Source organism: Coenobita brevimanus, chromosome 1, assembly GCF_032717465.1.
Source record: "Coenobita brevimanus isolate Jiangsu-jjx chromosome 1, ASM3271746v2, whole genome shotgun sequence".
Classification (NCBI taxonomy): Eukaryota; Metazoa; Arthropoda; class Malacostraca; order Decapoda; family Coenobitidae; genus Coenobita; species Coenobita brevimanus.
The window spans coordinates 2,969,952-2,992,451 of NC_136954.1; the positions used below are offsets into that span (position 1 = coordinate 2,969,952).

Genomic DNA, 22,500 nt, shown 5'->3' on the forward strand with positions numbered 1-22,500 from the left:
AGTAGTAGTAGTGGTGGTAGTAGTAGTAGTAGTAATAATAATAATAATAGTCATAATCCTCATCATCATCATCATCATTTTTACCACCTAAGGATGGAGTGAGGTAGGGTTCAGTAAGCAAGCATTATAGATACACAGAGAGCTATTACTATTACATCTAATGAAATGGGCCGCATACTCATTCATTCATCACTCAAGCTTCTGGAATCCTGACTCAACCTCAGGCCTAACCATCTGCCCACCATCCACTCATCCGATGTAGTGCTGCCTTCATGTGACCACACTAAATGACAATCCAAATGTAACTCAGGAAACCATTTGCAACGTTGGTTGGTAACCATATCACCAAATGACGCCGTGGTTTTATAGGTGAAGACTGGTTGGGGTTAATGCACACATAATACCACTCAGGGACGAGCGACTGGTCACTTGCTTTAAATGTTTGAAATTGCCTTCATAGTAGTAATAGTAGTAGTAGTAGTAGTAGTAGTAGTAGTAGTAATGATAATAATGTAATGATAATAATAATAATAATAATAATAATAATAATAATAATAATGTAATAATAATAATAATAATAATAACAATAATAATGTTTAGTAGTAGTAGTAGTAATAAATAATTCCTACGTTCTTTATGCCTTATACACAACCCAAATCTCTCTCTCTCTCTCTCTCTCTCTCTCTCTCTCTCCCTAACTTTTCGCGCCATATTTCATCTCGACAAAGGACCTTCTCTTTGGCTTTTGAGGATTTCGTACCTTCTCAGTTCAAGGACTCATTGTGCCTCCTACGTCTTTAACACTCTCTCAAATCGTACTGATGCAAAATATCTATCTATCTATCTATTGCCAGACGCCATAATCCCGTAAGGGGTGGCCATTTGACTTTGAGTTATTTGTTTTACGGGGAGGGGCACTAACCCTCCACCAACCCACTTGTTGACACGTAGGGAGCACGTATGGTTTGGTTATATGGTTACCACCCAGCGTTGTAAATGGTTTCTTGGCTTACAGGAAACCATTTGGCTTGTCACTCAATGTAAAGCCACCTGTAAAGGAAAGAAAAGCAATAAGAAGTGACAGGAAAGATGGGAGAAATAAGAAGAGAGGAGGACAGGCACAGAAAAAGAATGATAAAGGCAAAGGAAGAAGTAGGCAGCACTACATCAAGTGAGTGGATGATGGTGAGAAATAGGAAGAGAGGAGGGCAGGCACAGAAAAAGAATGATAAATGATAAGGAAGAAGTAGGCAGCACTACATCAAGTGAGTGGATGATGGTGAGAAATAGGAAGAGAGGAGGGCAGGCACAGAAAAAGAATGATAAATGATAAGGAAGAAGTAGGCAGCACTACATCAAGTGAGTGGATGATGGTGAGAAATAGGAAGAGAGGAGGGCAGGCACAGAAAAAGAATGATACAGGCTAAGGAAGAAGTAGGCAGCACTACATCAAGTGAGTGGATGATGGTGAGAAATAGGAAGAGATGAGGGCAGGCACAGAAAAAGAATGATACAGGCTAAGGAAGAAGTAGGCAGCACTACATCAAGTGAGTGGATGATGCAAAATATGACGGAAAAAATAGATAAATAAATAAATAAATAAATACAAGTGGATATGAAGGTGTAACACGTCAAATTTGAATATAAGAAAAAGTTGCGCCGAAGTCTCCTAAGTCAACGTAAACATGAGAGGGTCGGCTTGAGAGATTTGGCCTTCGTACGATCTTTATGAAGCGTAGGGTGTGTGTGTGTGTGTGTGTGTGTGTGTGTGTGTGTGTGTGTGTGTGTGTGTGTGTGTGTGTGTGTGTGTGTGTGTGTGTGTGTGTGTGTGTGTGTGTGTGTGACCCCAGAATAACGTCAATATGTCCCTTTTTAACAAGGGATTTGATTGGAATATCCGACTAACAAACATCAGTCTTTTTCAATCGTATAATTTATTTGAAAATCACTTCGATATTTGACCTGAGAGGAGCATGTGGAGTGGAAGTTAAGAGTTCACTGCATGATAGTATTGTGATCCCTACCCTGACGTATGGAAGTGAGGCGTGGACCTTGCAAGAGGGGAACAAGTCAAGAGGGAGAGCAGTGGAAATGAGTTACTTGAAAGGAGCATGTGGAGTGACATGGAGGGACAGGTTGACGAATGATGAAGTGAAGGAACGATGTGGGGTGGATGTGGATGTGGTTGAGAAGATTAGGAGAAATACACTGAGGTGGTTTGGACATGTGGAGAGAATGGAGAATGAAAGACTGACTAAGAGGGTTTATGTAGGTGAGGTGGAGGGAGGGAGAGGGAGAGGTAGACCGAGGATGAGGTGGAGGGATGGAGTTGAGAGGTATATGAGGGAAGGGGGAGTAAGTTGGGAGCAGGTCAGTGAAATGGCGGGGGACAGGACGACATGGAGGCGATTTGTTTGTGGCCACCTCTTACTGGATTAAGGTGCTTGGCAACAGATAGATAGATCATTATGATTATGATTATTATTATTATGATTATGATGATGATGATGATGATTATTATTAATATTATTATTTATTATTATTATTATTTTCGTTATTATTTTTATTATTATTATTATTATTATTATTATTATTATTATTATTTTCATTATTATTATTATTATTATTATTATTGTTGTTGTTGTTGTTGCTGTTGTTATCATCATTATCATCATTATTATTATTATTATTATTATTATTATTATTATTATCATGATTATCATCATTATTATCATCGTGATCATTATTATTATTATTATTATTATTATTATTTTTATTATTATTATTGTTGTCATTATTATTATTATTATTATTATTATTATTATTATTATCATTAAAATCATCATTCTTCTTCTCCTTCTTCTTCTTCTTATTATTATTATTATTATTATTATTATTATTTTCTGTCGTCACACTGAGGAAAAGGGATTTGGAAAGCAAGGCCTGGACACTTCAGTACCCAAAATAACACACTGTCAGGGGAATGGAGTTGTGGATGCATTACAGCCTCAGTTGACTTATAGTTGACACCGGATTCAGTATTTCAATTATGCTTTGTGGTAGGTGGTGGCGAGCATCATCCACTCACTTGATGTAGTGCTGCCTACTTCTTCCTTAGTCTTTATCATTCTTTTTCTGTGCCTGCCCTCCTCTCTTCCTATTTCTCACCATCATTCACTCACTTGATGTAATGCTGCCTACTTCTTCCTTAGCCTTTATCATTCTTTTTCTGTGCCTGCCCTCCTCTCTTCCTATTTCTCACCATCATTCACTCACTTGATGTAATGCTGCCTACTTCTTCCTTAGCCTTTATCATTCTTTTTCTGTGCCTGCCCTCCTCTCTTCCTATTTCTCACCATCATCCACTCACTTGATGTAGTGCTGCCTACTTCTTCCTTAGCCTGTATCATTCTTTTTCTGTGCCTGCCCTCCTCTCTTCCTATTTCTCACCATCATCCACTCACTTGATGTAGTGCTGCCTACTTCTTCCTTAGTCTTTATCATTCTTTTTCTGTGCCTGCCCTCCTCTTCCTATTTCTCACCATCATCCACTCACTTGATGTAGTGCTGCCTACTTCTTCCTTAGTCTTTATCATTCTTTTTCTGTGCCTGCCCTCCTCTCTTCCTATTTCTCACCATCCTCCACTCACTTGATGTAGTGCTGCCTACTTCTTCCTTAGCCTTTATCATTCTTTTTCTGTGCCTGTCCTCCTCTCTTCCTATTTCTCACCATCATCCACTCACTTGATGTAGTGCTGCCTACTTCTTCCTTAGTCTTTATCATTCTTTTTCTGTGCCTGCCCTCCTCTCTTCCTATTTCTCCCATCTTTCCTGTCACTTCTTATTGCTTTTCTTTCCTTTACAGGTGGCTTTACATTGAGTGACAAGCCAAATGGTTTCCTGTAAGCCAAGAAACCATTTACAACGCTGGGTGGTAACCATATAACCAAACCATACGTGCTCCCTACGTGTCAACAAGTGGGTTGGTGGAGGGTTAGTGCCCCTCCCCGTAAAATAAATAACTCAAAGTCAAACGGCCACCCCTTACGGGATTATGGCGTCTGGCAATAGATAGATAGATAGATAGTTTTACCGCTGGAAAAGACCTATTCCAGGACTGGTGTGGCTGGAAAACTAATAAAGTGACCTGAAAAAATTAAGTAGCAAATATCACTTAAATATTATCTATCTATCTATTGCCAGACGCCTTATTCCCGTTCGGGGTGGCCACAAACAAATCGCCTTCACGTCGCCCTGTCCCCCGCCATTTCACTGCCCTGCTCCCAGCTCACACACCCCTCTCTCAGATACCTCTCCGCCCCATCTCTGCATCTCATCCTCGGCCTCCCCCTCCATCTCCCCCCCTCCACCTCACTCACATACACTCTCTTCGTCAGTCTTTCACCCTCCATCCTCTCCACTTAAATTGCTTCGGTAATACTGATAATATTTTAAGTTTTTGTAGTGACTCGCCATGTTACTTTTTTTTCATGTGTCCGACTCTGGGCAAAGGCTTCAGGGCCTGTTTCTGGGGGACAGTGACCTATCCCAAGTCACAGCAGTCCTCCTACACCTCCACATGTCACCACTTCGGCGCTAACACCCACCGTCCGTACTAAATACATACCAGGGCTGTCTCATACGGGACTGGTGTATTGGTATTAGTGGGGGTATTTTTATGGCACTAACACCCACCGTCCATACTGAATACATGCTGGGGCTGCCTCATACAGGACTGGTGTATTGGTATTAGCGGGGGTATTTTTACAACAACACCCACCGTCCATACTGAATACATACCAGGCCTGTCTCATACAGGACTGGTGTATTGGGATTAGCGGGGGTATTTTTACATGTCGGCTGGTCTTCTGCCTCTCTACGGAAGACCTGACAGTGTGATTCATGTCAGAGGAGCACCCCTGATCATGAAGGGGTTAATAAAGCTAGTATCTTTTTTTTTTAATGTGTGGAAGAAGGAACCTAAGGCCGCGAGCCCACAAAATTGTCCCTTCCAAGAGAAAAACAAAATACAAGAGAGAGCCAAATTCAAGATCTAACCCACTTCGAAAATTCTCCCGTAAACCAAGTACAATTATCTAGTAGCCAGACTGAAGTGAAAAAACCCTTCTCGTAGTGAAAGGGTTGATGCTGTCACCACTAGTCCTCTCATGGCGGGAACAACTCTCCCGGCTCACGTCGGTTCGTTTTATTTTAACTAAAAATGAGTCAGCTGCAGAAAGACGTCAAACTAATGAAAAGGTTAGGGGATGACTGGAAGTGAAAGTACAATAATAATAATAATAATAATAACAGTAACAATAGTAATAATAAAAACAATGATAATAATAATAATAATTGAAACAACAACAGTAATAATAATAATAATTATAATAATAATAATAATAATAAACACAACAGCAATAACAACAACAACAATAATAATAATAATAATAATAATAATAAAAACAAGAGTAATAATAATAATAATAATATCTAAGGAAAGGGCTGTCGTGGTGGTGTCAGTTCTTTAGCTGAAAAAAAAAAAAAATATCCTTCACTAACTAGGCGTAAAATTGCCATCACTCCCTCAAAGTTAACATAATGTGGTGCTAGTCACGAAGAAGTGCTATGGCAAGGATGTGGAGCCGTGGTAGTGCCTTATTCTGCCACTGAGCTACGGGAAATGAGCTGCCAAAAGGATGACATTCTCCGCCAATTTAAAATGAATGACCTGTAAATATGCATTAAGGTAGTGAAGTAATGATTTGTTAATATTTATCTATCTATCTATCTATTGCCAGACGCCTTAATCCCACACGGGGTGGCCACAAACAAATCGCCTCCACGACGGCCTGTCCCCTGCCATTTCACTGCCCTGCTCCCAACTCACACACCTCCCTCTCTCATATACCTCTCCACTCCATCCCTCCATCTCATCCTCGGCCTCCCCCTCCCTCTTCCCCCCTCCACCTCACTCATATTAAACTCATACGTAAAAGAATGCGTTAAAAAATATGCGTTAAGTGAAGTAAATAATTTAGTATTAATATTAGACTCATACTGCGTCAAAATGCGTTAAGGTAGTGAAGTAAATAATCTAGTGTTAATAATAGACTCACCGCGGTCTGTCGAGATTTGCGTATGATCTCTCAAGCTCTTGTAAGTGAAGGAATAGTTTAAGGGTTTTTTCCAGGGCCCTTGTCCGCGTGGATGGTCCCGGGCCAGAACGGGTGCTGGGGAGGGAGGGAGGAGGGGTGAGAATCAGGCACGTTCACGGGGGACGCTCACAACTTAACGCCTACACGCAGCAATCAAGTAACCCAAACAACGCCTACCCACAGCAAGCAAGTAACCCAAACAACGCCTACCCACAGCAATCAAGTAACCCAAACAACGCCTACCCACAGCAAGCAAGTAACTTAACTAGACGCAGCAATCAAGTAACCCAAACAACGCCTACCCGCAGCAAACAAGTAACCCAAACAACGCCTACCCCTAGCAAACAAGTAACTTAACTAGACGCAGCAATCAAGTAACCCAAACAACGCCTACCTGCAGCAATCAAATAACTTAACGCCTACGCACAGCAATCAGGTAACCCAAACAAAGCCTACCTGCAGCAATCAGTTAACCCAAACAACGCCTACCTGCAGCAAGCATGTAACCCAAACAACGCCAACCTGCAGCAAGCAAGTAACTTAACTAGATACAGCAATCAATTAACCCAAACAATGCCTACCCGCAGCAAGCAACCCAAACAACGCCTACCCACAGCAAGCAAGTAACCCAAACAACGCCTACCCGTAGCAAGCAAGTAACCCAAACCCTACACCATACCACTGGCTGCTTCATCTGTCCTGCGACGCTGACGTGGAGCCTTCACATGGTGTGGCTCTGCACCCTAGATGGAGGGAAGCAGCTGTGGCATCCACCCAGCAGCCAAATCTCTTTTTTTTTTTTTCCTTGCACCTCGCCATTGGAAAGGACCCTAATCCGATCCGGGCAGGTGCTGTCTACCACAAAGGGACGCCAGCTCCCGCACGGTGCGTTTCCTGAACATGTTGAACGGCCCCACAGAAGTAGTTTCTTACATGTGGTTGACGGATCTGCTCGACCAGACAGGGTTAAACAGCAACAGTAACAGCAGGTGTCGTCTGTTTCACCGTCTGTGCTTTGTATCAGTCCTACCTTCCTCCTAACCCCCACGTCCCTCCTTGCCTTTACCCTTCACTGTATACGGATTCACCCCAGTCAAGTCTTCAGCATCTGGCTCATTACCCTCTGATCCAAGTGCCATTTGTAAAGCAGGATTCGTTTATAAGCCTCGCCAATAGCCAAACGCCATGCTGCTCATATTAACATTTTCTAAATTACCGTACACCGAGGTCCATGTATGTTTCCTAACCGTTCAAGAAGTGTACATATTGATTTAAAATCCTAGTTTCATATTTAGGGACGTGTTGGGGATAATGTGATGTGATTTTTCAGACTGGAATAGATCATGTTGAATTTTACGTCATCAGCATCATCATTTTGACATCTTTCTTCACCTAAGGATGGGGTGAGGTGGGGTCCAGGAAACAGGGAAACAGGAACACAAAAGATGAAGTCAAGAGTGAGAGCAGTGGAAATGAGTTACTTGAGAGGAGCCTGTGGAGTCACATGGAGAGACAGACTGACGAATGAGGATATGAAGGAGCGTTGTGGTGTGGATGTGATAGGAAGCGTTAGAACACACTGAGGTGGTTTGGCCATGTGGAGAGGATAGAGAGTGAGAGACTGACGAAGAGAGTGTATGTGAGTCAGGTGGAGGGGAGGAGAGCGAGGGGGAGGCCAAGGATGAACTGGAGGGATGGAGTGGAGAGGTATATGAGAGAGGGGAGTGTGAACTGGGAGCAGGGCAATGAAATGACGGGGGACAGGGCGACATGGAGGCGATATGTTTGTGGCCACCCCTTACGGGATTGAGGTGTCTGGCAATAGATAGAATGTGCACCAAGTAGACAGGAAAAGGACTGTCAGATTAACAAAAGAGAGCCAAACTTGTCCTGTCCTCATCAACTTCCGTACTTCACCTTTGTACTTTCATATCCATCCACCTTCTTGGCTTAACACACCTTCTCTTACTTTCTGTTTCATTCCCATCACGCTTTTCACCACCCTATCTACATCCAGTGTCTTGTCTATACCCTCTTATCCACTGACTTCCTCATTCGACATCTTTCTCGAATCATATTACTGTTTATTATCTTATCCTGTCCACTCCATGCCCTCCAGTCACATTCCTCAACAGTTCCATTCCTACTGTTTTTACTCTGACTTTTCGCCCACACACCGCCACACATCACAGTAACTGGTTAATGTGCGAGTGTGTTTTATGTGCAACGGTGTACTGTTTGAGCGAAGAGGTAGTACAACTCGTGCAAAATACGTGTTCATATCATTACCAACATCGAAAGCTTGACGGTCATTTGTGACAACCTGCCTCCACTCCTCTCTGTTCGCAGCCGACCCTCTCCACCCCTCCCTGCTCATCTCTCTAACATCATCACTCTCCATACAACTTTCCTCCACTCCTCTGTTGGTAGCCGACCCTCCCCACCTCTCCACCTCCCTACCCATCTCTCTAACATGATCATCACTCTCCTTACAACCTTCCTCCACTCCTCTGTTGGCAGCCGGCCCTCTCCACCCCTCCCTCCCTGCCTATCCAACATGATCATCACTCTCCATACAACTTTCCTCCACTCCTCTCAGTTGGCAGCCGGCCTCTCCACCCCTCCCTGTCTTTCTAACATGATCATCACTCCTTCTTACAACTTTCCTCCACTCCTCTGTTGACAGGCGACCCTCTCCACCCCTCCACCTCCCTACCTATCTCTCTAACATAATCACTCTCTTTACAACCTCCCTTCACTCCTTTCTTGGCAGCCGACCCTCTCCAGCCCTTCCTACCCTCCTATCCCACAAGATCATAGCTTCTTAAACTCAAGGATTCTTTCCGTATGATCAGATTAAGCTGGGAGTGAGTCATAGACGCCTGACGGTGTTAATACCGTCACCATTAACCCTCTCATGGTTAGGACAACTCTAGTATTCTCTTCCAACTAACCCCAGACACATAAATTCGTCTAGGAGTGGGTCATAGGAGCTTGAATGTTATTATCTAGACAACAATGGTATTCAAGTACATAAAATATTGCTCTTGTTTCAGGATGTCAGCGAGGAATACAGAGTGGCAGAGACCTAAGGCTGTATATGAGTGGCAGAGACCTAAGGCTGTATATTAGTGGCAGAGACCTAAGGCTGTATAAGGTGAGTGGCAGAGATCTAAGGCTGTATATGTGTGGCAGAGAACTATGGGTGTATAAGGTGAGTGGCAGAGAACTATGGGTGTATAAAGCGAGTGGCAGAGAACTATGGGTGTATAAAGTGAGTGGCAGAGAACTATGGGTGTATAAGGTGAGTGGCAGAGACCTAAGGCTGTATAAAGTGAGTGGCAGAGACCTAAGGCTGTGTAAAGTGGCAAAGAATTAAGGCTGTATAAAGTGAGTGGCAAAGACCTAAGGCTGTATATGAGTGGCAGAGAACTATGGGTGTATATGAGTGGCAGAGACCTAAGGCTGTATATGAGTGGCAGAGACCTAAGGCTGTATATGAGTGGCAGAGACCTAAGGCTGTATAAAGTGAGTGGCAGAGAACTATGGGTGTATATGAGTGGCAGAGACCTAAGGCTGTATAAAGTGAGTGGCAGAGACCTAAGGCTGTATAAAGTGAGTGGCAGAGACCTAAGGCTGTATAAAGTGAGTGGCAGAGAACTATGGGTGTATATGAGTGGCAGAGACCTAAGGCTGTATAAAGTGAGTGGCAGAGACCTAAGGCTGTATAAAGTGAGTGGCAGAGACCTAAGGCTGTATAAAGTGGGTGGCAGAGACCTAAGGCTGTATAAAGTGAGTGGCAGAGACCTAAGGCTGTATAAAGTGAGTGGCAGAGACCTAAGGCTGTATAAAGTGAGTGGCAGAGACCTAAGGCTGTATAAAGTGAGTGGCAGAGAACTAAGGCTGTATAAAGTGAGTGGTAGAGAACTATGGCTGTATAAAGTGAGTGGCAGAGAACTATGGCTATGTAAAGTGAGTGGCAGAGAACCAAGGGTGTATAGAGAAGGCAAGAGAAGTCCTGCCGCCTCTCCTACTCTCTCTCTCTCTCTCTCTCATACAGCAAATAACACTGCTTCATTTGATCAACTGTGTGTCATTTGCTTCGGATTCAAGAGCCAAATTTTTAAAGGCCGTAGACAGGAGAGCAGGAGAGAGGGCAGGGAATAAGTAGTCGATAGTAGGGTATTACGTAACATGAAGACTGTCATTGTTCTAAGAGTCCGGTGAGGAAAATGACACTAACATATCCTTCTCAGTAAAGTTCTATCTATCTATCTATTGCCAGACGCCATAATCCCGTAAGGGGCGGCCATTTGACTTTGAGTTATTTGTTTTACGGGGAGGGGCACTAACCCTCCACCAACCCACTTGTTGACAGGTTGGGAGCACCTGTGGTTTGGTTATATGGTTACCACTCAGCGTTGTAAATGGTTTCTTGGCTTACAGGAAACCATTTGGCTTGTCACTCAATGTAAAGCCACCTGTAAAGGAAAGAAAAGCAATAAGAAGTGACAGGAAAGATGGGAGAAATAGGAAGAGAGGAGGGCAGGCACAGAAAAAGAATGATAAAGGCTAAGGAAGAAGTAGGCAGCACTACATCAAGTGAGTGGATGATGGTGAGAAATAGGAAGAGAGGAGGGCAGGCACAGAAAAAGAATGATAGAGGCTAAGGAAGAAATAGGCAGCACTACATCAAGTGAGTAGATGATGGTGAGAAATAGGAAGAGAGGAGGGCAGGCACAGAAAAAGAATGATAAAGGCTAAGGAAGAAGTAGGCAGCACTACATCAAGTGAGTGGATGATGGTGAGAAATAGGAAGAGAGGAGGACAGGCACAGAAAAAGAATGATAAAGGCTAAGGAAGAAGTAGGCAGCACTACATCAAGTGAGTGGATGATGGTGAGAAATAGGAAGAGAGGAGGACAGGCACAGAAAAAGAATGATAAAGGCTAAGGAAGAAGTAGGCAGCACTACATCAAGTGAGTGGATGATGGTGAGAAATAGGAAGAGAGGAGGACAGGCACAGAAAAAGAATGATAAAGGCTAAGGAAGAAGTAGGCAGCACTACATCAAGTGAGTGGATGATGGTGAGAAATAGGAAGAGAGGAGGGCAGGCACAGAAAAAGAATGATAAAGGCTAAGGAAGAAGTAGGCAGCACTACATCAAGTGAGTGGATGATGGTGAGAAATAGGAAGAGAGGAGGACAGGCACAGAAAAAGAATGATAAAGGCTAAGGAAGAAGTAGGCAGCACTACATCAAGTGAGTGGATGATGGTGAGAAATAGGAAGAGAGGAGGGCAGGCACAGAAAAAGAATGATAAAGGCTAAGGAAGAAGTAGGCAGCACTACATCAAGTGAGTGGATGATGGTGAGAAATAGGAAGAGAGGAGGGCAGGCACAGAAAAAGAATGATAAAGGCTAAGGAAGAAGTAGGCAGCACTACATCAAGTGAGTGGATGATGGTGAGAAATAGGAAGAGAGGAGGACAGGCACAGAAAAAGAATGATAAAGGCTAAGGAAGAAGTAGGCAGCACTACATCAAGTGAGTGGATGATGGTGAGAAATAGGAAGAGAGGAGGGCAGGCACAGAAAAAGAATGATAAAGGCTAAGGAAGAAGTAGGCAGCACTACATCAAGTGAGTGGATGATGGTGAGAAATAGGAAGAGAGGAGGACAGGCACAGAAAAAGAATGATAAAGGCTAAGGAAGAAGTAGGCAGCACTACATCAAGTGAGTGGATGATGGTGAGAAATAGGAAGAGAGGAGGACAGGCACAGAAAAAGAATGATAAAGGCTAAGGAAGAAGTAGGCAGCACTACATCAAGTGAGTGGATGATGGTGAGAAATAGGAAGAGAGGAGGACAGGCACAGAAAAAGAATGATAAAGGCTAAGACTTGAAGTGTGTCGGCATAATATAATGTAGTCTTACTTATATGTCTTTCAGAGTTTTTGTTGGAAATATCCAAAAACATGAGAATTAAGTCTTTTGCTAGTCTATCTGTCTATCTATCTATAGCCCGACGCCCTAATCCCGCAAAGGGTGGCCGCCGACAAAACGCCTCCAGGTCGCTCTGTCACCCGCCATTTGACTGTCCTCCCCCCAGCTCACTCCCCTCTCTCCTTTTATATTTATTTATTGTGAAGGAGGATGTAGTTATGGGCGATAGCTGAGAGAATAGATTTAGAAAGGAATGGATGGATTAGCTGGTATAAATATCAGACGAAACTAGAACGGCAGTCAGTAGAGCGCATACCTCCGCCAGCGCCCTACTGAATCTCGCAGTGTTAAAGAAAGTGAAGAAAAAAAAATCCTGGATCCGAACCTTTATCCGGATCCGCACCAAAATTTAATGGAGTGTATTCAGCGCCAAGGTCCATTGTTTTACCAAGTTTCGTGGCAGTCCTTCTAGTGGTTTTTGCTTAATCTTGCTCACAAACCACCCAACCAACCAACAAATGGCCAGGGGTGAAAACATGACCTGCTGAGATATTATTATGCTTGGTTAGCTTAGGATACTGAAGGCGTAATGTGATGGATGAGAGATGGTAATTGTAAAGGAAGAATGACTTGGCCTTATCCGTCATGCTGGGGAAGGGGATGAATTAGTTAGTTGAAAAATGATGATGAAAATGAAAATAATATATAATCTGTATGCATGTATGTCTGTGTCTGTGTCTGTATTTATATCACTCTGTCTGTAATGTGTGTGTGTGTGTGTGTGTGTGTGTGTGTGTGTGTGTGGAGCCAAGGAAAGGTGCCCTAGAGGTCCATCTATCTGGGAATCGAACCTTACCCCCTTCAGATCACGCATATTACCGCTACACCACAGGCTCTCCCAACCACACCACACCCTTTACGTGTTTGGTGTGAAGAGTAGAGGCTGAAGGGAAGTATTTTTGGTGGAAAGCTTCAAGAGGAGTCATCTACGTGGAAGGATAGGCTTGGATGGAAAGAGTGACTGATGGAAGAAATTGGATGCAAGTAACTTAGAGTGTGTGAGGGGAAGTATGGCTAGATTGAATGTTGGTACTCTGTCTGTCTGTCTGTCTGTCTCTCTCTCTCTCTCTCTCTCTCTCTCTCTCTCTCACACACACACACACACACACACACACACACAGTCAAGATGTACATTTTCTCTCTCTCTCTCTCTCTCTCTCTCTCTCTCTCTCTCTCTCTCTCTCTCTCTCTCACTCACTCAAACACACACACACACACACACACACACACACACACACACACACACACACACACACACACACACACACACACACACTTAGTCAAGACGTACATTCTCTCTCTCTCTCTCTCTCTCTCCCTTTCCTAATTTTACTCAGCCTTGGAGAGAACGGAAAATGTGAGACTGACGAGAAGAGTGTATGTGGTGAGGTGGAAGGGGGAGGGGAGAGAGGCAGACCGAGGATGAGACAGGGATGGAGCAGAGGACGGGGTGGCATGGAGGTGATCCGTAAGATGTAGGGAAGGAGTAGAAAAAAAAAAAATTACCCTCCCAGGATGAAGGGTTAGTCTCCCGTTCGCTGGAAGACACCATATCAAAGGAGAGAGAGAGAGAGAGAGAGAGAAAGTGTGAAAGGAACTGGGAACGTATGTAAGGAAATAGAGAGAGAGAGAGAGAGAGAGAGAGAGTGTGAAAGGAAGGAATGGGATACGTATGTAAGGAGAGAGAGAGAGAGAGAGAGAGAGAGGAGAGAGAAAAGTGTGACAGGAAGGAATGGGATACGTATGTAAGGAGAGAGAGAGAGAGAGAGAGAGAAACTGTGAAAGGAACTGGGAACGTATGTAAGGAAATGAGAGAGAGAGCCAGGGTTCAGAACAACAACACAGGAACTCACGGTGATAGATAGATAGATAGATAGAGAGAGAGAGAGAGAGGGAGAGAGAGCCAGGGTTCAGAACAACGACACAGGAACTCACGGTGATAGATAGATGGATAGAGAGAGAGAGAGAGAGAGAGAGAGAGGGGTTCAGAGCAACATAGGTAGTGACGGTGTTGGCCTAATATTTCGTTCGTGTCAATATGTTTCGTGTCTTGGAATTGATTGAAGGATAGAAATGCTTCAGGAAATATCTGTCTATCTATCTATCTATCTATCTATCTGTCTAATTTCTCCATTCATCTCCATATCTTCACGTCCCATCCTTACCTATCCATCTGTCCATCAGTCTATCTGTCTATCTACCTATCTATCTATGTCTGTCTATCTATCTATCTGTCTATCTATCAGGTCTCACATTTACATTTTTGTCTTCCCTTCTCTCTCTCTCACCTCTCGGCCCTGAGTGGTAAGTGCATGCCCACATTACGTAAACTCTCTCTCCCTCTCTCTCTCTCTCTCTCTCTCTCTCTCTCTCTCTCTCTCTCATTCTGTTCTTACCATCTCCATTCCTTCCTTTTACATTTTGTCTCTCCTTTCTCCCTCACTCCCTCCCTCTGTCTGTCTGTCTGTCTGTCTGTATCTCTCTCTCTCTCTCTCTCTCTCTCTCTTTCCTCCTTACATACGTTCCCAGTTCCTTCCTTTCACACTTTTTATCTCCTTACCCCCCCCCTCTCTCTCTCTCTCTCTCTCTCTCTCTCCATGGGTTCACGACTTAAGTGCTTCGCGGCCTTAAGGAGACAGTGACTGGCAAAATAGTGTGGAGAGAGAGAGAGAGAGAGAGAGAGAGAGAGAGGAAGGAATGGGGAACGTATGTATGGAAGGAGGAATATGAGAGGGAGAGAAAGAGAGAGGAATGGGGAACGTATGTATGGTGGAAAGAATATAAGAGAGAGAGAGAGAGAGAGGAATGGGGAACGTATGTATGGAGGGAGGAATATGAGAGAGAGAGAGAGGTGGAAGGTAGAAATGAGGGACGTACGTGAGGAGGAAAGATATAAGAGAGAGAGAGAGAGAGAGAGACACACACACACACACACACACACACACACACACACACACACACACACACACACACACACACACACACACCCTTCCCCCCTCTTCGTCTGTCTGTCTGTCTGTCTGTCTGTCTCTCTCTCTCTCTCTCTCTCTCTCTGTATCCGTCTGTATCTATCCATCCATTTATCCGTCTATCTATCTATTTATCTATCTATGCATCCATCCATCTATCTATCTATCTATCTGCATGTATGTATGTATTCATGTGCAGTATATGATTTTCTGTGCATTATCTCATCCTTGATTCGCCTCTGAGATTGCTTGTCACACTAAACCATCCTTTACTGATATGGTTACCACCCAGCGTAGTATAGGATTTCCTGGGTAATTGTCGATCGTGTGTGTGTGTGTGTGTGTGTGAGAGAGAGAGAGAGAGAGAGAGAGAGAGAGAGAGAGAGAGAGAGAATAGATATAACGAATGGAGAGATAGATAATAATGATACCCACGCAACAGATAGATAGATAGATAGATAGATAGATAGATAGAGAGAGAGAGAGAGAGAGATGGTAAAAATCAAATAAGGATAGCTAATAGATAGATTGGGAAATAGATAGATAGATAGATAGATAGATAGATGTATAGCAAGAAATATAAGTAGATAAATTGAGATAGATGGATAGACAGACAGGCAGACAGACAAACAAGACATAGATAGATAGATAGATAGGTAGGTAGGTAGGCAAGTAGGTAGGGTAGAAGGTATGTAGATAGATAGATAGATTGATAGATAGATAGGTAGGTAGGGTGGTAGGTAGAAATAGATAGATAGATAGATTGACTGATTGATAGATATATGTACGATAGATGGATTGATAGATAGACAGATAGATAGGTATGTAGGTAGGTAGGGGAGATAGATGAAGAGACAGACAGACAGAAAGGGAGTTACTTAGAGAGAGAGAGAGAGAGATACATGAATAGATAGACAGACAGAAAGGGAGACAGATAGATAGATAGATAGATAGACAGAGAAGGGGGGACAGACAGAGGGATAGATAGATAGATAGATAGACAGAAAGGGAGACAGACAGAGGGATAGATAGATAGACAGAAAGGGGAGATAGATAGACAGAGGGAGAGATAGGTAGATAGATAGACAGACAAAAGGAGACAGACAGAGATAGATAGATAGATAGACAAAGGGGGATAGACAGGGATAGATAGACAGATATATAGACAGACAGTAGGGGGACAGATAGACAGACAGACAGAAAAGGGGGATAGATAGACAGAATGGAAGACAGACAGATAGATAGATAGATAGACAGACAGAAAGGGAGACAGGCACATAGATAGATAGGTAGACAGACAGACAGGAGGAGGGACAGACAGAGGGATAGATAGACAGATAGGCAGACAGAAAGGGAGGATCGATAGACAGAGGGATAGATAGATAGAAAATACAACAGAGAAACTCCACACCTTCCATACACAGCGTCTCTTCCCTACACAATTGGCTTCGTTTGCCGGACATCAGAGCGTAATATGAGAGAGAGAGAGAGAGAGAGAGAGAGAGAGAGAGAAGAGGCGATTGGTTGAATGTTGGATGGAGAGAGAGAGAGAGAGAGAGAGAGAGAGAGAGAGAGAGAGAGAGAGAGAGAGAGAGAGAGAGAGAGAGAGTTGCAGTGTAGGGGCGACTGGTTGACTGTTGACTGGAGAGAGAGAGAGAGAGAGAGAGAGAGAGAGAGAGAGAGAGAGAGAGAGAGAGTTGCAGTGTAGGGGCGACTGGTTGACTGTTGACTGGAGAGAGAGAGAGAGAGAGAGAGAGAGAGTTGCAGTGTAGGGGCGACTGGTTGACTGTTGACTGGAGAGAGAGAGAGAGAGAGAGAGTTGCAGTGTAGGGGCGACTGGTTGACTGTTGACTGGAGAGAGAGAGAGAGAGAGAGTTGCAGTGTAGGGGCGACTGGTTGACTGTTGACTGGAGACAGTGAGAGACAGAGACGGAGAGAGAGAATGTGGAATAAATACAAAGGAACAAGTGTTAAGGCTATTTTTTGAATTATTTTTCAGTTATTTTTTTAACGACTTTTTTGAGATGCCATACATGGACAGGAAAATGACTTACTGTAAATTTTGAAGACGGAAATTTTTGCAATATACCTTCTTGCGTTTAGAGGGAATATGTGGAGAGGATGGAGGGTGAGAGACTGACGAAGAGAGTGTATGTGAGTGAGGTGGAGGGGGGAAGAGGGAGGGGGAGGCCGAGGATGAGGTGGAGGGATGGGGTAGAGAGGTATATGAGAGAGGGGGGTGTGAACTGGGAGCAGGGCAGTGAAATGGCGGGGGACAGGGCGACGTGGAGGCGATTTGTTTGTGACCACCCCAAACGGGATTGAGGCGTCTGGCAATAGATAGATAGATAGAAAGCAGTTTAATATACTCTTTTTGGCTGGACGGCTTTTTCCAGACGTTCTATTCATTTATATATTTATTTTTTTGGCGAGAAGGTTGGTATGGGGAGGTATGGAGAGGTAGACTAGGAAAGGATTTGAATTTCGCTCGGCACAGGGGTAAGAAGACGTTGTGATAGGATTTGCGTGTGTGTGTGTGTGTGTGTGTGTGTGTGTGTGTGTGTGTGTGTGTGTGTGTGTGTGTGTGTGTGTGTGTGTGTGTGTGTGTTTTATTGGTATTCGAGAGAGGGTGAAAGAAGGATATGTAGGGAGAGAGAGAGAGAGAGAGAGAGAGAGAGAGAGAATGGGAAGGAAGGAAGGAGGGAGGAAATCAGGATGGATGAATGGATGGATGGAGGGAAGGAAGGATTGAAGGAAGGAATGGAAGGAAGGAGAGAAAAAGGGAGAGAGATAGGATGGGAGGGAAGGAGAGAGGGAGGAATGGAGGGAAGGAGAAAGGGAAGAGGGGAGGAAGGGAAGGGAGGGAAGGAGCGAGGAGGAAAGAGAAAGAATGACAACGGAGGGGTAAGAGAGAGAAGGGACGAAGGAAGAATGACAGAGAAAGAGAGGAGAGATAAAAGCAAGAATGTTGAGAGAGAGAGAGAGAGAGAGAGGAAAATATAGGAGTACAAAGGCATAAATGAAGCTCTCTCTCTCTCTCTCTCTCTCTCTCGTAAAAAATGAATCATCTACTTCATGTGTCAAATATTTATCACATCTCTCTCTCTCTCTCTCTCTCTCTCTCTCTCTCTCTCTCTCTCTCCAATATTTATGCAAACAGCAGAACGCGAGAAGAATGATGGATGGAACACGCATAACAGATAGATAGATAGATAGAGAGAGAGAGAGATAGATGGAGGCAATAGATATATACATAGATGATAGATGTACAGATAGATGGCTTGATAAGTAGATAGAAAAATAGATATGTGGCTATGCATAAGTATATGCAGTGTGTGATTTGTATGTGATATAAGTAGTGTTAGTAGTAGTAGTAGTAAGATAAGTAGTAGTAGCAACAGTAGTATATATATATACTGTATATATATATATATATATATATATAGTTACTGGAAGCAGTTTTGACACCCAAAAACAACACACACACACACACACACACACACACACACACACACACACACACACACACACTAGAAGGGCGACATATTCTTGAAGCTATTGGTGGCCAGCGTCCAATATAATGGACAGGACTGGGCATTTTCAAAATTTAATGAAGAAGGGGACTCCAGGGTAGGGACCTATGAGCTTCTCGACTATGAGCTGATAGGCGGAGGGCGGTACGCTTAGTGCCCGTCCAGCAAAATCCCTCTCACAGGAACTCTGGCCACTGATGGGTTAACTAGAACACCTACGGTACTTGCTGCCGGTCCCTCAGACAAGGGGCTAATGTCCAAGCACGAGGCTCCACAGATTTCTAGTTTCATTTACTTCTGGATTTGCGTTAAAGAAAACGAATAATAAATGATCAATAATTAGAGCAAATAATAAATATTAATGAGAATAAATAATGCTTGTATTCCTCCACCTCTACGACGGCCGCGTAGCACCCGTCTAGCAGCAAACTCTCATCCCTTTTTTGTCCAAGTCTCCAATGCAAGAGTTAACCGTTACTCCCAGTCCTTCATTTATGCAATAGGTCAACTCTGGAACTGTCTCCCTCTGTCTGTATTTCCTACTTCCTATGATCTCCAGTCTTTCTAACGCAGTGTGTCCAGGCATCTCGACATGAACGGATCTTGAATTTGGCTCTCTTTTGTAGTTTTTTTTTTTTTTTTTTTTTGGAAAGAACTGTTTTCCGGGCTCAGCCTTTGGTTCCTTCTTTCTTAAAATAAAATAGTGAGAATAAATCATCTGGAAGCACATGGATGGCATCACTACCCTTAAATCCAGTGTCTTCATCCATCCATTCATCCATCCACTCATGCAATTAATCCATGTATCTACCGGTACCTATCTATCTGTCCATCCACTCATCTATCTATCATCCACCCATCTATTATCCAGCCATCTATCTATCATCCACCCATCTATTATCCAGCCATCTATCTATCATCCACACATCTATCATCCACCCATCTATTATCCACCCATCTATCTATCATCCACCCATCTATCATCCACCCATCTATCATCCACCCATCTATCTATCATCCACCCATCTATCTATTATCCACCCATCTATCTATTATCCACCCATCTATCTATCATCCACCCATCTATCTATCATCCACCCATCTATCTATCATCCACCCATCTATTATCCACCCATCTATCTATCATCCACCCATCTATCATCCACCCATCTATCATCCACCCATCTATCTATCATCCACCCATCTATCTATTATCCACCCATCTATCTATTATCCACCCATCTATCTATCATCCACCCATCTATCTATCATCCACCCATCTATCTATCATCCACCCATCTATTATCCACCCATCTATCTATCATCCACCCATCTATCTATCATCCACCCATCTATCTATTATCCACCCATCTATCTATCATCCACCCATCTATCATCCACCCATCTATTATCCACCCATCTATTTATCATCCACCCATCTATCTATTATCCACCCATCTATCTATTATCCACCCATCTATCATCCACCCATCTATCATCCACCCATCTATCATCCACCCATCTATCTATCATCCACCCATCTATCTATTATCCACCCATCTATCATCCACCCATCTATCTATTATCCACCCATCTATCTATCATCCACCCATCTATCTATCATCCACCCATCTATCTATTATCCACCCATCTATCTATCATCCACCCATCTATCTATTATCCACCCATCTATCTATCATCCACCCATCTATCATCCACCCATCTATCATCCACCCATCTATCTATCATCCACCCATCTATCATCCACCCATCTATCATCCACCCATCTATCTATCATCCACCCATCTATCTATTATCCACCCATCTATCTATCATCCACCCATCTATCATCCACCCATCTATCATCCACCCATCTATCATCCACCCATCTATCTATTATCCACCCATCTATCTATCATCCACCCATCTATCTATCATCCACCCATCTATCATCCACCCATCTATCTATCATCCACCCATCTATCTATTATCCACCCATCTATCTATCATCCACCCATCTATCTATCATCCACCCATCTATCATCCACCCATCTATCATCCACCCATCTATCATCCACCCATCTATCTATTATCCACCCATCTATCTATCATCCACCCATCTATCTATCATCCACCCATCTACCTATCATCCACCCATCTACCTATTTCTATCACTGCCCATAAATCCACCTATACTCTGTCCAACCGAAGCTGAAACTCAATTCTTCTCAGACTTACCCAAAATAACCCAAACTTATCAAAACTAACGAAATCTTACTATAAGGTGAAGTTTTTAGAGAGAGAGAGAGAGAGAGAGAGAGAGAGAGAGAGATACACCTATCAGATTTTATCCAACACATTTCCAAAGATTTAACAACACAGTCTCAAAATCGCGAAAATCAAAATTCCTCAGAAACCATACGTTCAAGAGAATTTTTTTTTTTTTTTTGGGGGGGGCGCCGATCCCCCTTCAAAACCAGCCAATCATATTTCATCCCTGGTTCCATATCCCCAAAGGGTGTATACCAGATTTTCAGAATTTTAAAGAATTACCTAAAACACATTGAGGTGGTTTGGCCATGTGGAGAGGATGGAGAGTGAGAGACTGACGAGGAGAGTGTATGTGAGTGAGGTGGATGTGGAGTCACATGGAGAGACAGGCTGACAAATGAGGATATAAAGGAGCGTTGTGGTGTGGATGTGGATGTGATAGGAAGCGTTAGGAGGAACACACTGAGGTGGTTTGGCCATGTGGAGAGGATGGAGGGTGAGAGACTGACGAGGAGAGTGTATGTGAGTGAGGTGGATGTGGAGTTACATGGAGAGACAGGCTGACAAATGAGGATATAAAGGAGCGTTGTGGTGTGGATGTCGATGTGATAGGAAGCGTTATGAGGAACACACTGAGGTGGTTTGGCCATGTGGAGAGGATGGAGGGTGAGAGATTGACGAGGAGAGTGTATGCGAGTGAGGTGGAGGGGGGGAGTGGGAGGGGGAGGCCGAGGATGAGATGGAGGGATAGGGTGGAGAGGCTTATCAGAGAGGGGGATGTGAGTTCGGTGCAGGGGAGTGAAATGGCGGGGGACAGGGCGACGTGGAGGCGATTTGTTTGTGGCCACCCCGTACGGGATTGAGGCGTCTGGCAATAGATAGACCTAAAATTTCAGAAAAGCCATGCATCCTAGAGGAAAACCGAGGATCTGTCTATCTATCTATTGGCAGACGCATCTATTTCGTAAGGGGTGGCCACAAACAAATCGCCTCCACGTCGCCCTGTCTCCCGCCATTTCACTGCCCCGCCCCCAGCTCACACCCCCCTCTCTCATATACCGCTCCACTCCATTCCTCCACCTCATCCTCGGCCTCCCCCTCCCTCTCCCCCCCTCCACCTCACTCACATACACTCTCCTCGTCAGTCTTTCACTCTCCATCCTCTCCACGTGGCCAAACCACCTCAGTGTGTTGAGAGGAGCAAGTGGAGTCACATGAAGAGACAGGCTGACAAATGAGGAAGTGAAGGAGCGTTGTGGTGTGAATGTGAATGTGGTAACCGGTGATGCTGACCAGAAACTGATTAGATTTGAACCAGCTCGACACATTCCAAAAATTATACACTAAGTTCTGGAGATCTTGTACTCAGGTCATAGGAAAAAAGTCCCTAGGTTCAGTACCAAACGTAAGCCACGGTGCGATTTATTTTTTTGTGTATATAGTCGCGGCGCACGACTCTGAGGTTGTCATTATCGTACTCTGGCAACCTACCATTCAAAAGTGCGTCCCATTTCGTGTATGAGACGCTAGTGATTCGTGTATAGTATGTTCATGTATAATGATATTCGTG

General features: G+C 43.8%; 1 protein-coding gene across 1 annotated transcript in view; it reads right to left on the minus strand.

Annotated features, from left to right (window-relative positions):
- The window catches only part of LOC145412201 (uncharacterized), a 36,972-nt gene that overhangs the window by 1,552 nt on the left and 12,920 nt on the right, over nt 1-22,500 (minus strand). Inside the window, exon 2 of the mRNA XM_080282164.1 lies at nt 6,120-6,233. Coding sequence (XP_080138290.1) covers nt 6,120-6,233 — 114 coding nt within the window. The remainder of the gene's footprint in view (nt 1-6,119; nt 6,234-22,500) is intronic.